General features: G+C 36.9%; 1 protein-coding gene across 2 annotated transcripts in view; it reads left to right on the top strand.

Moving 5' to 3' along the window:
* The window catches only part of LOC108718108 (major facilitator superfamily domain-containing protein 1), a 30,078-nt gene extending 18,823 nt beyond the window's left edge, over window positions 1-11,255 (top strand). Inside the window, exons 16-17 of one of the 2 annotated variants that reach the window (XM_041564910.1) lie at window positions 7,461-7,566; window positions 10,153-11,255. In XM_041564910.1, coding sequence (XP_041420844.1) covers window positions 7,461-7,566; window positions 10,153-10,212 — 166 coding nt within the window. In that variant the 3' untranslated portion in view covers window positions 10,213-11,255. Of the gene's footprint in view, window positions 1-927; window positions 4,232-7,460; window positions 7,567-10,152 lie in introns of those variants that run through there. The other variant, XM_041564911.1, reaches the window with a different exon arrangement.
* Window positions 11,256-15,890: the final 4,635 nt, after the last annotated feature.

The raw sequence follows: 15,890 nt of genomic DNA, 5'->3' as shown, positions 1-15,890 counted from the left end.
AATGGCCAATCACAGCACTTATTTGGCACCCCAAGAACATTTTTCATGCTAGTGTTGCTCCCCAACTCCTTTTACTTATAAATGTTGCTCACGGGTTCAAAAGGTTAGGGATCCCTGGCCTAAAGGAAGCCTCCTAATTAGTCAAATCCAAAATCAAACAAAGGCATTATACACTCGGATAAAAAGTCCAAGTTTATTACATAAAAAAAGTGCATATCGGCAAATGTCCCTACGCGTTTCGACCACATGGGTGGTCTTCATCAGGGGCAAAGTACAAAAAGAGCTAAAAAGGGCCCCATCTCTATTTGTAGAGTAAAGCTGGCCATAGATGTTGAGATTTTTAAAAGATCAGATCCTGATCGTGAGACCACGATCTTCTCAGAACGATCGTACGAATTGACCATCTACTAAAAAGACCAATTTGCCAGGAAAACAAAGGGGAGCTGCCTGCTTGGCCCTGCAAACATAGATAGATTGCACTGGGACTGACAGATTTTTTGACCTGGCCGATCAATTTCCTGACAGATGTCGGCCGAAAAATCGTAAGATGTACGATCGTTCGAATCCTACTAACCGAACGATAATTTCGAAGGATTGTTCGGACTTCCCTAAAATCGGTCGTTCGGCAAGAGAAATCTTTGCGTCTATGGGGACCTTAAGTTTTTTGATGTATTAAATTTGGACTTTTTATTTGAGTGTCCAATCCCTATGTTTGATTTTGGGTTTAACGTATTTAGGATTGTGATTTGCAAACCTGCAACCTTTTCCCTTATAGATATTTCATTTCTTTGCTTCTACTGCATCTATTTCATTTATTCAGCCCTGCTACAATATTACCCTAACAGTTAGTGACATTCTGTTTGTTGTTGTGTATTCTGTGTTTTGGTGGTAATTTGTAACTGTGCATATCACACCAATTTCTTACAGAAAAGAAAGTTGAATAGCAAATCTGTCCTTCGAGCACGCAGAATGCGGTCAGCAGCCTGTCCACTTGAAGTGTCTCCTTAACTTGACATATAGTTGCAGCAACACTGCAGACTTGTAACAATTGTCTTTCCCAAACTTGCCATAATCATTCAACATGTTTAGATTTTAAGCTTTATTTTTAGATTTTAATATGAAAAGGGACAGGCCAGGTGGCCAGATATTTCCTCTTTGTCAAGACTGCGAACTGTACCTAATACCTCTATATGGTATGTGTCAGAGAATACATGTTCTTGAAATAATTATAGCGTACTGAGCTGCGGGACCTACTGTATTGATTCTTACAGTACTTCCTAAAGTCACTTGCATTATGTTTGGAGATTATAAAGCAATATGTTGTTTTATGAGCACTTAAGCCTTCCACTGGGACTCCATTCAGATTGCACTTAGAACTCTTTTTTTTTTTTTTTACTTCAGTTAATTTAAATTCAATGTTTGCCGCTAGTTTGTAATTTTTCTTAGATAATTCATTTTATATGCTGCAGTCACTTGATGGCACTTAGGAAGCGCGGGAGTTTACTTACAGATCAAAAATCAACTTTTAGTTTTTCTTTCTTTTTTATAGCTTTTATTTTTGTTTTGCACAGATCCAGCTTCTGTTCCAGCTGTCTGTTACATAAAATTTGTGCAAAGTACGTATAAAATGTAGTCGTGGAGCCAATTATGCTGATGGGGAATTGGATGGGTGTAATGTTAATGTAGAGAAGCTTGGTGCATGGAAACATATTTTAAGCAGAACAGATGCCATTTTTGGGAAATATCATAAAGAAAATGGTAATCACCTATTGTTGAATTGCTTACCCATGCAGTTTTAGGCAAACCAGTATGTGTCCGTTTGAGCCTAGAGAAGTATATTGTATACACTATGCGATCATCTTCCTCTTGTCATAGATGAAAAGTCACAATTTTTAAATATGGCTTATGCTTGACTTTTCTGAAGGATATAAAAAGGTCACAATGCCAAGATCCAAAGAATTGCCACTGGTACATATTGATGAAAATCACTGATTTTAAACTGGGCCTGAAAACAGTTGTTTATATTCATATCCGCAAACATTGAAAATAATTTCTAGGGACACTTTTATCACTGGGCCTTTGTGCAATGTAAGAAGAGCCACGACCACCACACATGTACTGAATGGATATCATGATTACAGTTCAATGGAATATTGAGATCCCTTTTTAATAACGGTAGAGTATAGAGTAAGAACAGACATTTGAAATCTTGATTTTAAAGGAACTGCTATCGTTTATATGAACAAGCTGCTGTGTAGCTATGGGGGCAGCCATTGAAAGTTGAAAAGGCTCAGGCTTATATAGCAGATAACGGATAAGACCTGCAGAATACATTAAAAACTTTTCTGTTATCTGCTATGTAACCTTTCCTTTTCTCGTTTTTTTCCAGCTTGAATGGCTGATCTCCATAACAACACAGCAGCGTGTTATATAAACTATAGTAGTCTTTCTGAAGCAAACACACCAATTTTACCAGTGCAGGGCAACAGCACATTATGTGTCAATTACTTTAAAGCACTTTTATTTTTTGGTGTTACTTTTCCTTCAAGTCCTTTCCCTCTCCCCCAGTGGTCTATATTGTGTGCTACTAATGTCAAACTAACCTAGTGAACATCATTCTTTGAAAGGAGGGCTAAAACGAACTTTTAGGCCAATGGCAGATGGGTCTTTTTTCCTTTGGTATTTATACCAGGGAAGCCAATCCAATACCTTCCACACCTTCTATGTGTGTTTAAACACATACTTTATCGTGGTCGTTAACAGTCTGATCCTGTGGAAGGCAATGGATCGCTTTTCTCCACTGCTTACTGACCTTAGATTAAGACTGCACATTGTAGTCCCATGCAACAGGGCTAATTATTAATTAATAAGTCTAGCCTGTCTCTGGTTTCTGTTCAGCCATCATCTGCACTTCATAGTTATTAACCCTTACAGTATGTAGATAGGAGTTTGTGATAGAATAGGGCTGCTAAGATATGTGTAAACAGGATACCATTAGTATACACATACTGCATGGCTGCTTAGTTATTACTTTAGTCGCATTTGCATATACATTCATCTCATATCTACAGTGGTCCTGCCACGAGTAGACTGGCCATATCATCTCCTTCAGTAGCCACACACATACACACAAATACAGCTTGTTGGTCAGTAGTGATTTTAATGCATCCCTGCAGAACGTGTGAATCCTTGATATACAGTCATCTCTTTGACCAGCGATGCAGGAGTTCATTACAATCTTTGCAACCTTCCAGCATGCCTTTTTATTTCTAAGAACCTTCACTTACAGGCTTGATGCCTTTTGCTAACTATAATATAAATATGTTGAATTGTATTAGTTGATGTGTCGGCAGCATAATTAGGCATGTATGACTAAACATATACACACACCTAAATCTATATTTATAAATATACGGTATGTGCTTTGTTATATGCTGCCTGTACTCAGATGCATTCACAACTGACCCCATATACATGTTTTTGCTGCTTTTAACTATAAAAAGATGTTTATTTTGAAAGGTTTCAAGGACAAATTATCCCCTCGAAACTGTACAAACTGACTGGTTAAATCAGTTCATGGCCATGATGTATTTTTTTTAAAACGTAATAACTAAAGCATTGCTACAACGAGCCACAGACTAATGGCACAAGTGTTGTGTTTTGTTTTTTTTAAAAAAATTCCCTTGGCAGTGTAATTACACCAATTATGCATTCACGTGGGAATAATTTGCCTTGGCAAATGGAAAATACATGCATTTTTGATGGGTATAAAAATGGCAAACAATACAGGGTAGAGCATTTTTTTGCCCTTGACTGAAATATACCATTAATTTTCAATGAGAATTGATTGCGATCCAAACACAATGGTAACTACAATGCATGGCTGAAATACCTGTTTCTAGAAAACTTTTGCAAGAGAATATGTCATTAAGTGGAGCAATATACCAACTAATTAGTGCTGCCCTGCGTCATTACTTTTATGCAGTTACACAAATGTAGCAATTCGTCATAAGTAACCTGTTGCGGATAAACACAATAAGTATGGGAAACTACAGGTATGGGACCTGTTATCCAGAATGCTCTGGACTTGGGGGTTTCTGGTGTATAAATCTTTATGTAGTTTGGATTGTCATACCCTTTAGTCTACTAAAAAATCATATAAACATGAAATAAACCCAATAGGCTGGTTCTGCTTCCAATAAGGATTAATAATACCTTTGTTTGGACCAAGTATAAGGTACTGTACAGAGAAAAAGGAAATCATTTTTAAAGATTTGGATAAAATCTTGTCTATGACAGACAGACTTTCTGTAATTCTGAGCTTTCTATGTAAGGGGTTTCCTGATAACAGATCCTATACCTGTAAAACAAAAATACCTGGCTGAAATCTGCTCGAATCTGCTTGCGTTTATTCATTATTGTAATTACGCATCTAAGGGGTTTGTTTTGTTTTGTTTTTTAAATGCAGAATGAAAACGCCATATTCTCCATTAGTCATAGACATTGGCTTGACAAACAGCTCTTGCATAAAACAAACTGCAAACTGACACATTTATACACAAATATAAAATATAATTGTGCTTTATTCGATGCCTTATACACTGACTTTTGCAACACTATTGTGCTTGTCTGATTTTCATGCTTCTGATTTGCAGTTGACTTGTTAAAAATACATATGCAGCTTATGTATAGACATTTTTGTATTGCTCCATGTAAATAGAGCATTATCACAATTAAAGGAGAAGGAAAGGTTAAAACTAAGTAAGCCTTATCAGAAAGGTCCATCTAAATATACCAGTAAACCCCCCAAGTAATGTTGCTCTGAGTCCCCTGTCAAAAGAAATACTGCATTTCTTTCCTTCTATTGTGTACTCATGGGCTTCTGTATCAGACTTCCTGCCTTCATCTTAAAACTCATTGCCATGGGCAAGAGCATGCTCAGTTAGCTCCTCTCCCCCCACCCCTCCCTTCTCTACTGTAATCTGAGCCCAGAGCAGGGAGAGAATCAGGCAGGAAGTGATGTCACACCACATTAATACTGCAGCTCCTAGTCTAAACAAACAGAGAGTTTCTAGAGCTTTTTACTCAGGTATGGTAAAATATTCTACAGAATAAATATAGCATTCTAGCTTGCACTATTGCAGCTAATCTATTGGCAATAAAATGCCTCCGTAGCTTTCCTTCTCCTTTAATACCGGGGTGCAAATTGTGAACTGTGTGATGTCAAAGCAAAGTAAGTCCCTTTGTATTACATTATCCACATTTCTTCATCAATGAAGCATCTTAAGGGCATGATTGAATAAAATCTGAATGGAGTTATAGACATATAATACAGTTTTTACATTTTGTTTGCTTGAGAGGATAACGTTTTGTAGGACAGGTTCACTGTGACCGTCATTGGTTCTGCAGGACTGTTACACATTAGTAAGAAACTGCATCTGAAGATTATTCTTTTCAGCATCTTTTGCCAGAACCAACCCAAACACTTGGGTTTTATTTCTTTAACACTGACAGTTTTCTACGTTGTTTGGGTACAATATTATTTTGGTTGTTTTTAAGTTATCGTAGGGCCACTGTTTAGGGGAACAATAGCGATATCGACATGGCATTCTAATTAAAATGAAGTCAATAAAAATGTCAAACTGCCAATCTGACCTCAGAGGCAGTAAACCAGCCTTACTTCTTTCAGTGTTATTGGAAAGTTTTACATCTATTCTTTTCTAAAGCTTGATTTACATTCCTTCTAATAATTACACTCTTTGTGTTTCCATTTATTTTTATTTACACATTTACCGCAACCATCTAGCTGTCCAGTTAAGCATGACGGTAGCGAGTCTCTTAATTCCAGATTACTTTTTTGTTTTTCTATTTACAACCCATGTCAAAGTAACATTCCAGTTTGTAGAGAAGCAAAGTGTCCATAAAAGTTCACTGCAGCAAGAGTAGGGAATAATCTGCAAACAGGCAATAATGCACAGCATTGTTCCAAAAATATTTCTATAGTTGTGTCTTAATGTATTTATATATGTAAACACTCTCCTTACTGTAGTCAAATGTAATAAGATTGGGTAAGTTAATACTACAGGTATGGGATCCGTTATCCGGAAACACATTATCCAAAAAGCTCTGAATTTCCCATAGACTTAATTTTATCCAAATAATCCAAAATGATTTCCTTTTTCTCTATAATAATTAAACAGGACCTTCTACTTGATCCCAACTAAGATATAATTAGTCCTTATTGGATGTACAGTAAAACTAGCCTATGGGGTTTATTTAATGTTTACATGATTTCCTGGTAGAAAGATCCAGAAAACCTTAGGTCCTGTGCATTCTGGATAATAGGTTCCATACCTGTACTTGTTGCCCACTAATACAGACTATTAGACTAACTTATAAAGTGATTTTCACTAGGGATAGGTGAATTTGACCTGTTTTGCTTCACCCAAAAATGAGTCGCCTGTGGAAATTCACGAAATGCAGTAAAATCTATGGGCCAATTTTTTTTTCTTGACGGTCGTCTTTTTTTTTTTTTTCTCCCATTGGAGTCTATGGGGAAATTTTATTTTTTAAGAAATTTGCCCATCCCTAATTTTTACTGCTTCCACTGCCTGCTTAATAATCACACATTAAATGTTTTGGCACTTTTTTTAATCATCACACAGTAGGAATAGTGCGCCAAAAAAAAATAATTGTGCACTTACATTGCCGTTCTGTAGTAGCTTTATACAATAAGGGTCAGGGCACACACTCAGATTCGGGGAGATTAGTCACCCGTTGACAAAACTCCTCTTCAGGGGACTCATCTCCTTGAACTGCCTCCAGCTGGCTAAAATTTAAATCGCCAGCGGGATGGCGATTTTCGAAATCGCCCGAAATTTCCTTATGAGGCAACAAATCGATCGAAGAAATCCGAGTGCCATCCTGCGGGCGATTTATATCTGTGGGAACTTTAGTTTTTATGTGCAGAGCTTGGTTTAGTGCTACCATAACTGTCTTCTGTGTTTATTACTATGGAATTCTACCTTTAAACTGTTCTGATATTAATGTTGTTGGAAATATGGAGCACATTTTGTTTCGTGGCTTCAGTAAATGGTACTGACTGCTGCTTGGTTCAAACTCAGGGGAAGTTATATTTGTAAACCAATTACTAAAAAGAAGATTGCTCTATGATGCTTCATTCAAATGTTGGCTTATCCCACTAATGACAAAAGTGAAGGATGGTGCATTTATATACTGTTAACATTGTTTTTCAAAAATAAAACTGCACTTTTAATATATGATTTTTCAGAATAAAATGATTGTTAAAAAAAATATATAGTATTGTCATTTTTTCCTATGGACAGAATTGGGCATCGGAAGTGCTTGTTTAAGACTTGGAATATTTATATTGTTCTCCCTTTTGCTATATAAATCCAGTTCTATTGTAGATGCCTTTTGAATTACTGTTATGTTCATAGGGCTGAGAAAGAGCAAATGAGGCGGCGGAATTCAGACTTGGCAAGAATTCGTCCAATGAGTGCTTTTGCATTGCGGGTCAGGTATCTCTCCAGGCTAGGAGCACAGGTATGTATACTGGCTAAATGCAGGTGCCACATGTTGTGCATTCCAGCAAAGGGAAAACTGGATATTGCATGTGTCATTGACATTTATTTTGCATGGTTTATTAAAGCTGTATTTAGGTGGGAACTTAACTCTCACAAAATATCATTGCTTTCTCTACCACTTATTCAAAGGACAAGGACATTCATGGTGGTGCCATTATGTAAGGCAAACCCCAGGGAAGTTTTTCCCCAAAGCTGCACCGTCAGGATGCCATCTTACATTATTCCTAGGCCTCCTCAGTTTGAGCTTTCGAATGAGCAGAAGAGTTCTGATTTTATAGTGTTCCTATCAGTCAGCACTAGGGATATTTGGGAAGGGTATGCAAAGTGGCGGTGTATTGGCGGTCAGTTCCAAACTGTTGGGTGCATGAAGTGTGTCATTTTTAGCATACCAGCGTGATGTAGAGCCCATACTGATTGACTGCTTGAGAGGCAGAGTAAAATACAGGATCTGCAAAATCTTTGATACATACAACTGGAATGAAAAATAATGGGTTTGGTCTGGGCAAGCAATCAGTTCATTCAAAGCTTATTTGATCACGTTTCAATCTCCAGAAACTAAGCTTGGCAGCAGGGCCAGATTTGATTTGAATGAGTTTACTGCATGCCCAGTCCAAAACATTTGTATCATTTGTGTGACAGAAGCTTAGCCAGTTTTATATCGTACCCTAGTGGTGTACGCTAGTTTAAACTCTGTGTCATATATTGACACAACTAAAGTATAGTCTTGCCTGGCAGAAAAATTACACAACACTCTCAACTCCAGGTACTTATTTTTCTTTAATTTGTTTCAAGGGGGGCACCTTTCCTTTATTAGTATGGATCATACTCTTTTCTAATAAAGAAATTTAATTTTCAGTCTTATTGAAATGGACATCATCTGATTGTTTTGTGGATAAAAAACAGCTCCTTGACACTGTTTTTCCCAAGCATGCTTTCCACTTATATATCGAAGGCTTCTCTCAAAATGAAAAGTATTTCTAAATGTAATTGCTCAGGTTCCAAGCTACAAAATGTGATAAATCTATACAATATTTCACATTCAGAGTAAGAAAATCCAAAAGCATTAGATGTATGGAACCTATTATCCAGAATGCTCAGAACCTGGGGTTTTCCAGACAGCAGGTTTTTCTGTAATTTAGATCTGAATACCGTAAGTCTGCTAGAAAATCATGTAAACATGAAATAAACCCAATAGACGTGTTGCTTCCAATAAGGATTAATTATAACTTTGGATCAAGTAGCAGGCACTGTTTATTATTACAGAGAAAAAGGAAATCATTTTAAAAAAAAATTAATTATTTGATTACAATGGAGTCTGGGAGATGGCCTTTCCGTAATTTGTAGCTTTCTGGATAACTGGTTTCTGGATAACTGGTCCCATACTTGTACTATATTTCTCAAACCTCGCTGCTTTAAATGTGTGGTCTGGGTGCCCTTCTCTAAAAGGCGTGGTTCACCTTTTAGTATGTTATAGAAATGGCTAATTCTAAGCAACTTTTCAATTGGCCTTGATGAAGCGCCCAATAGCGCGAAACGCGTCAGGAGGGTGTGGCTAACAACAGGTAGGCAGACTGGGGGGGAGACACTGCTTTGTGGTGTGTGTGATTTGAACATTGATATGTCATTTTTTGTGGTATATATGCACCAATAAATGTTTTTAAGCGAGAAACTGTGCATGTCTTTGATATTTACTGTGGTTTAACTGGACCTGTGCACAGTACTCGCTGTATAGACAGCAGCTACCCCATAATTGATTTTTGTTTTGAATTATTTGCTTTGGTTTCTTTCTGGATTTCAAATGGGGGTGACTGACCCCATCTATCAAACAAATGCTGTGTAAGGCAACATATTTATTGATACTGCTACTTTTTATTACTCCTTTATATTTAGGTAGTCTCCTTTTCATATTCCAGTCTCATATTCAAATCGGTGCATGGTTGCTAGAGTAATTTGGGCCATAGCATCCAGATTGCCGGAATTGCAAACTGGAGAGCTGCTGTATTAAAAGCTAAATAACTCAGAACCCACAATTAATAATGAAGAATAATAATGAGTAATAATAAATGAAAACCAAAAACAAATTGCCTCAGAATTTCACTTTCTACTGTATATCATACAAAAAGTTAATTTAAAGGTGAACAACTTCCTTGAGGATATTACACAGTTTGCTTTTGGGAGCTTGATTTCTTAAAATGATACTTCCTAGCCCCTTTGACTGTTGGCGGGATGCTAGGAGTTATAGTTTAACTGCAGCTGTAGGGCTGGGATATATATTTTATATTTATACATAATATAGCAGCAGCAATTGATATGCAATAGAAATGGTCTTTGTGCTTTTGTCTACAGGCTGCCCCCAAGGGAGCCTTATGATATCCGAGACCCAGGGCAAAAGTCTTTTCTCCTTTACCCTAAAATCAGGCTTGACTGTGGTTTATTTTCCTTTAATCCAGGGCTCTATCTTGACAGAAACACATTCTTATTCACATTTCTTCTGTAACTTTCCATGCCAATATGTGTGTATGTTAATAATGTATTCTCCCTCCAGCTTCCAGAACATTACTGCAGTCACTTGTCATCGCTGGCCCACAGGAGTGTCCTGAAGTAGAGACCTTTCCCTGCGGACTGCTTGTTCTTTTTCACAGCTTTATAGACTGCAGACTTATAACTGGACCTGGATTGCAAAGCTCCTTTCCAGTGGATATAATTGATTCTGTGTCAGAGGATCTTTCTAGATACTGACTGAGTTAGTTTGAAGACATTTCTATCTGAAGTCTCATAAACGTGCCACATAATTTTCTTTTTCTAATCTAAAAACATTCAGAATCCAGCATGACTGACTATAATGAATCGCTTTGTTGCCATGTAACTATTTTTTTGTATAGCTACCCCTGGCTTCCAGATAAATATGTATGCTTTAAAATCACGTATGTCGGATTGGTTGCTGTTTAGCTGGTTTGATCAGCAACATGCTAGCGTATCAATGTAGTTAGAGACTGCCAGGGATGCTGAGATTTATAGACCACAATAGCTGGCTTTGATTTGCAGTAGGCTGATGTCACACTGTGGAGATTAAATTAGATCTTTATGTCTCTTTATGGTTCTTGTTGCAACATTCTCATTTAATGGAGTTTTCTCTGTTACACCTTAATGATCAGAGCAGAACAAGGTTAATATTCTTTGGGCTCATAGTAGCCTCGTAGGGTTTCAGTGAGCATTACCTAAGGTCATCCTCCGTTTCAGTAGTCCATGTATTCCAAGGCCTCAACTGACACACTGACACTCTTCCATGAAAACCTTTCTGCATATGATCTCTTCACTTGTGATATGGATGAGTCAAGTATGTGGATACGCCGGTCATAATAATGGAGAGTAAATTAAACTTCCTTCTGATGTTACTGTTTTTAGTAACTGTTTTGTGAGAGGCTATAATCTCCTATGGTTACTGTTCAATACAAATAATTGTTTGTTTTGGCTATACTATCCCCTCTAATGCCAGCCCTAACATTTTTGAACTGTTGTCTGTATCACTAAAGTTTGTATATTCTATAAAGCAGGCAAATGGAGACAAGTTGCTCTTTTATGAAATAATATATGCTAATTTGGTTATTTGTATGTTTAATTTGTTGACTGAACCAACAATTGTTGCTGAACAACGGTCCAACTAATGAATCATTTATAATAGTTACATTCAGCTGCTACTGGGAAACTGAAGGGGGAAATGTTTTTCTTTAAAAATATAAATTTTAGAAGTAAAAAAACTTGATATATGTTATCTGTGGGGTAGTTTACCCTTTAAGCTACTATACCATTTAAAGGGCTCCTGTTTGGCAAAACTATTGTACCCAACCAAAGGTGCGGGCTAATAAGAGCCTGCACTCCTGTTGAGGGTAACGGTGATAGGTCACCCACACAGAGAGGGAGCTCCCAGTACAAGCAGCCATGTCGGAGCGCATTCGCATAATGTGCATCTGATGTCACACGCATAATAGTTGTAGCATTTGCTCATTATGCGCATGCCTGTGCCCCAACATTGCTGCTCATGCTGGGAGCTCCCTCCTTTGCTGGTGACCTAGAGCTGGCAGGGGCAATTTAAAAAAAAAATAACTATTAGCCCGCACCTTTGGTTGGGAATAATATTTTTGCCCAACAGGTGCCCATTAAGATCACTATTGCTGTAATCTGAGAGCCGGCTATATCAAAGAAAGAACTAGGATTTAGATGTTCAGTTTGTTTCGGAATTTTTCAAAAATCCTATCCAACTTTGATGTGGACAAAATTGGCAAATAATCATCTCACAACTGGATTTTGCTTTTGGTTTGATCTCAATTGATGTTGATGGAATTTAGGCAGATGCATGCCATTCTATTTGGTCTGTCAAAATTAGATCAATGTGAAACTGCTCCTTCTATATCAAATTAGTTTGATTTTATGTTGTGAAAGCCCAAAATTGTTTTTGTTGGATTGATACTTGAGCCTCTTTCCTTTGCCTCCTGCATTCTGTGCTGCAAATACAAACTCGTCCATCTTCCAGAAACAATTGATTTTATTTTTTAAAGTAAATTTGCATTGTTCTGGACTGGGGGATTTTTCTCACAGATGCATGCTATTGGCTGGAAAAATAATCAGATTCAATATTAACCTCAAATGTTCTAAACTCCTCCATTGTTGCATATAGTTTAGTTTTCTTTTCTCACTGCTTTATTGGTAAGTCTCTGTCTATTTTTTTTAAAGGCCCTATTCTTTATAAAGCCAAATCTCTTAAATTTCATGTATTTTCATTATGTGTATTGAATGCCACTTGGCAGTAGCCTGGATTTGATCCCTAAACATAATTTCTTTGCTGTACTGTTGTAGGGGCCGCATTAATCTATAAGTGAACAGAGGGATTAGTCAGTGTTCAGACAGACCTTTAAAGGAGTAACAGTAATTCTATATTACCCTAGTAGAGAACACTGTCATGTGGATTCCATGTAGCTCTAAACTGCCTTTTAAAGGTAAAGTTGCATTTCAAATTAGTATATGAGTATTATATGAAACTTTACTGGCCCTTGAGGATTTAAGCCAAAGTGTTTTTTGGATAGTTGAAGTTTTATGTTCCCTGAGAGCCAATGAAGCTGCTGCTCTTATATATTTAAGGACTAATAACAGGAAAATGAGAACGACACTGCATTTTAATATATTGTCTAGCTGCACGTTTCACCAAATGCATTTAAGATGCAGTGTCCAAACACTGTCACAGTCAGTCGAGATATACATCCACATATGCTTTTATGTCTAGATGTCTGTTTTTTAATAAATGCATACTTTATATTTTAAGCAAAATCTGTGTTTTTCAAAAAAGATAAAAATGCATTTATTCGCTTTGTCATTTATAACAGACCGACATAAAGATGAAGCGTGTGTGATACTCCTCCCCTTCTCTAGGCGCCCAGTCTACATAGACTCCAAGGTTTCATTTATATTTGGTGGACAGTGTTTTGTCATCTGGTGCCAATCATTTGCACTTGTTGATGCCAGAGTGCTGTAAAATTCACTAGCAATGACCATGGATTAAGACTAATTGATGACTACTACTACTACTGTTATGTATGGTGTTGGGAGGCAGTAAATTATAGTTACTATATACTTCCTCACATAGGCATTGCTTTAATTGCGTAGAATTATGCGACGACATGCATTTGGGCTGGCCATATAATTACGTGATTGCAATAAATAAGACATAAGAATATGTTTAATGTCCACGTGCTGCACTCTTGATTGTTCTGAGCATAGGAATTCTTACTTCCATTATTGGTTTAGTTCACATCATGTTGCTTCTACCTAATTCTTTTCTACAGAAAGAGGCATTACAACTGAAATCTTCAACCTCTTTCCCTCTTGTTAATCTTTAAGTATTACTCCCAACAATTTCTGATCGCCTTTCAGGTGAATGCTGTGAGTTTCATTTACATTTTAACCCCAGCCAGGCCACAATTCAATCACCGAAAATCATCTAGTTCTTTAGACCCACTCACACTCGCTGACTGTTTAAACGTGGATAGTTTACCGTAAATTGTATCTTTGTCTGTAACTTAATTATAGAAAAACAAGCTTAAAAATGTAACACAAATAATACAATTATAGCCTACTGGAGCAACAGGTTTTGATTAGACGAGTCAGTGACCCCATTAATCAGATAGCTTTTAAAATGCGAGTCATAAAAATACAGAATAGGTAAAAATAAATAAAATAACTTAAAAAGCTCTAAAAAGAAATAATTAAGAGCAACGAAGAATAATGCAGTTGATAACATCCTCACAAAATGAATCAAATGATTAAGACTAGGCTTTTTATTTTTGTATGGTTTAATATACTGGGAAACAGTTCCTGCTCTGTGATATGAGTGGGATCTCTCGGGTACCTACCTTACAGGGTGAGTTTTGCAATAAGTTACTGTTTGTTACCTCACGCCAGAGCTGTATATCAGCAGGCTAGGCACGCCTTATTAGAAGGCATTTTATTGCTGGAATTAGTACACTAGCATTTATTTTTCTATGCAATGTTGTAAAAATGAATAAATATATTGCTAATTGATGTTTTTTTTTTACATTTTTCAATTAAATGTTGCGTTTTCATATGATTGTTCTGCCTTGTTGTTTCTTCTTCCTAAAGCCACTTTAGAGGGGTCAATTTGGTGGCCATCGTAGTATTCATGAATTGATATACAGTCAGTTTGGGTGGTGGGCTGTGCCTTCCATGTACTGGCTTAGAATAGGGGCACAACATCAATTTGACACATCAGGAGTCATGCACACTTTTATCCACCCACCACCAATTAATAAAATTCATTAAGCATTCTTTAGATACTTCAGGATTCTCACCAGACATTTTCCAATTACATGTACTCAGCAAAGTTACCTATCCATTCCCTGGCATCAAAAGGGCAATATGGGAAGTGGGAAGGATTTGCAAAATTGCTAAAAAATGGAAAGAGAAAAGGAAATAACCCACAATAAATCTACATTTGTGTTCAGAATAATAGCAGCAAATCTTTATAATAGGTTTTATTTCCATACACGCAAATGCATTAGGAACAATGTACATTCTATTCCTAATCAAAAAATGAAAAAAAAACACTGCAGAATGAATGACCTTACTAACTGAACTCCACATTATTTGGAACAAGGTATTATTTGGAAAACTGTTATTTGGAACAAGCCTCAATTAATGATTCCGTTACACAGAATCGGCAGCACGCATGTCATGGCGGTTGGGTCTGTTGGTTTTCTATTACTCTTCTACACTTACTAGTAAATTATTTGCCATGAAGAAATATAATTTCCAGCAAAAACATTGATCAGGTTAGTGATGTTGAACTGCTATTATTCTGAACACAACTGTATATTCGGAGGAAATTTAAAAAAATAGGCCCCACTATGCCACAAAATAGTGTCTATGACGATTTACAGCAGCCCCTCTGGCATTTGCCAGATTCTACAGATTGCCAGTCCAGGTCTGTGTCTGGTCACCCTACCTTAAAGTGATACTGACACTAAAAAACTACTTTTTAAAATATGAATGTATATTAAAAGTTACCACTAGGTCATGTTGTTTTATACTGAGAGGTTTGTTTATGTAAGTAATTGTTAGTTGAAGTTCCTACACCTGACTTTTGCCAACCTGACTGTCCCATCTCAGCCTGTCAGTTAAAGTTTCTAATGCTAACGGACTCCTGCTGCACAAATATGGCAGCACCTTCATACAGGAACATGGGGCATCAGACAGGTAATGTAAAAGAATCGTGTAAATACTTTATGGCAAAGTTATAAGTAGCTCTCAAAGGCAATATTATGATAGATGTAAGAAAAGAGTTTAATTTCTGGTGTCAGTATCTCTTTAACATCTATATAACATATCCATGCACATAAGATAACATACCCAGCACAATTAATAGATCATCTTTATTGCTATATAATAGCAAATATATTTTACATAGCACATATTAACAGGTTTAAATGATATAGAATACAAAAAAGGGGGGGAAAACCTTGTTCCTTAGATGGCAGCAACATGTTTGATGTGTATATCACAGCAACACTCATCAGAGTGTAGTGTTAAGGCCTTTCATGGCATTTTATCGTCCACTTCTAGGAGCCCCTGATGGTAAAAATAGGGTAATGCAGAGGGGCTAGGCCTGCAAGCTGAAAGCAATGTATATGGTGGCTCACTGGGAAGCATATTTGCCTTGCAATGTTTGAGTCTACAATTTGATTCTGGCTTGGGTGCTATCTATCACACTTTGAA

This window comes from Xenopus laevis, chromosome 5S (genome assembly GCF_017654675.1).
Source record: "Xenopus laevis strain J_2021 chromosome 5S, Xenopus_laevis_v10.1, whole genome shotgun sequence".
In the NCBI taxonomy this organism is placed as follows: Eukaryota; Metazoa; Chordata; class Amphibia; order Anura; family Pipidae; genus Xenopus; species Xenopus laevis.
This window is presented reverse-complemented; position numbering and strand designations above follow the sequence as displayed.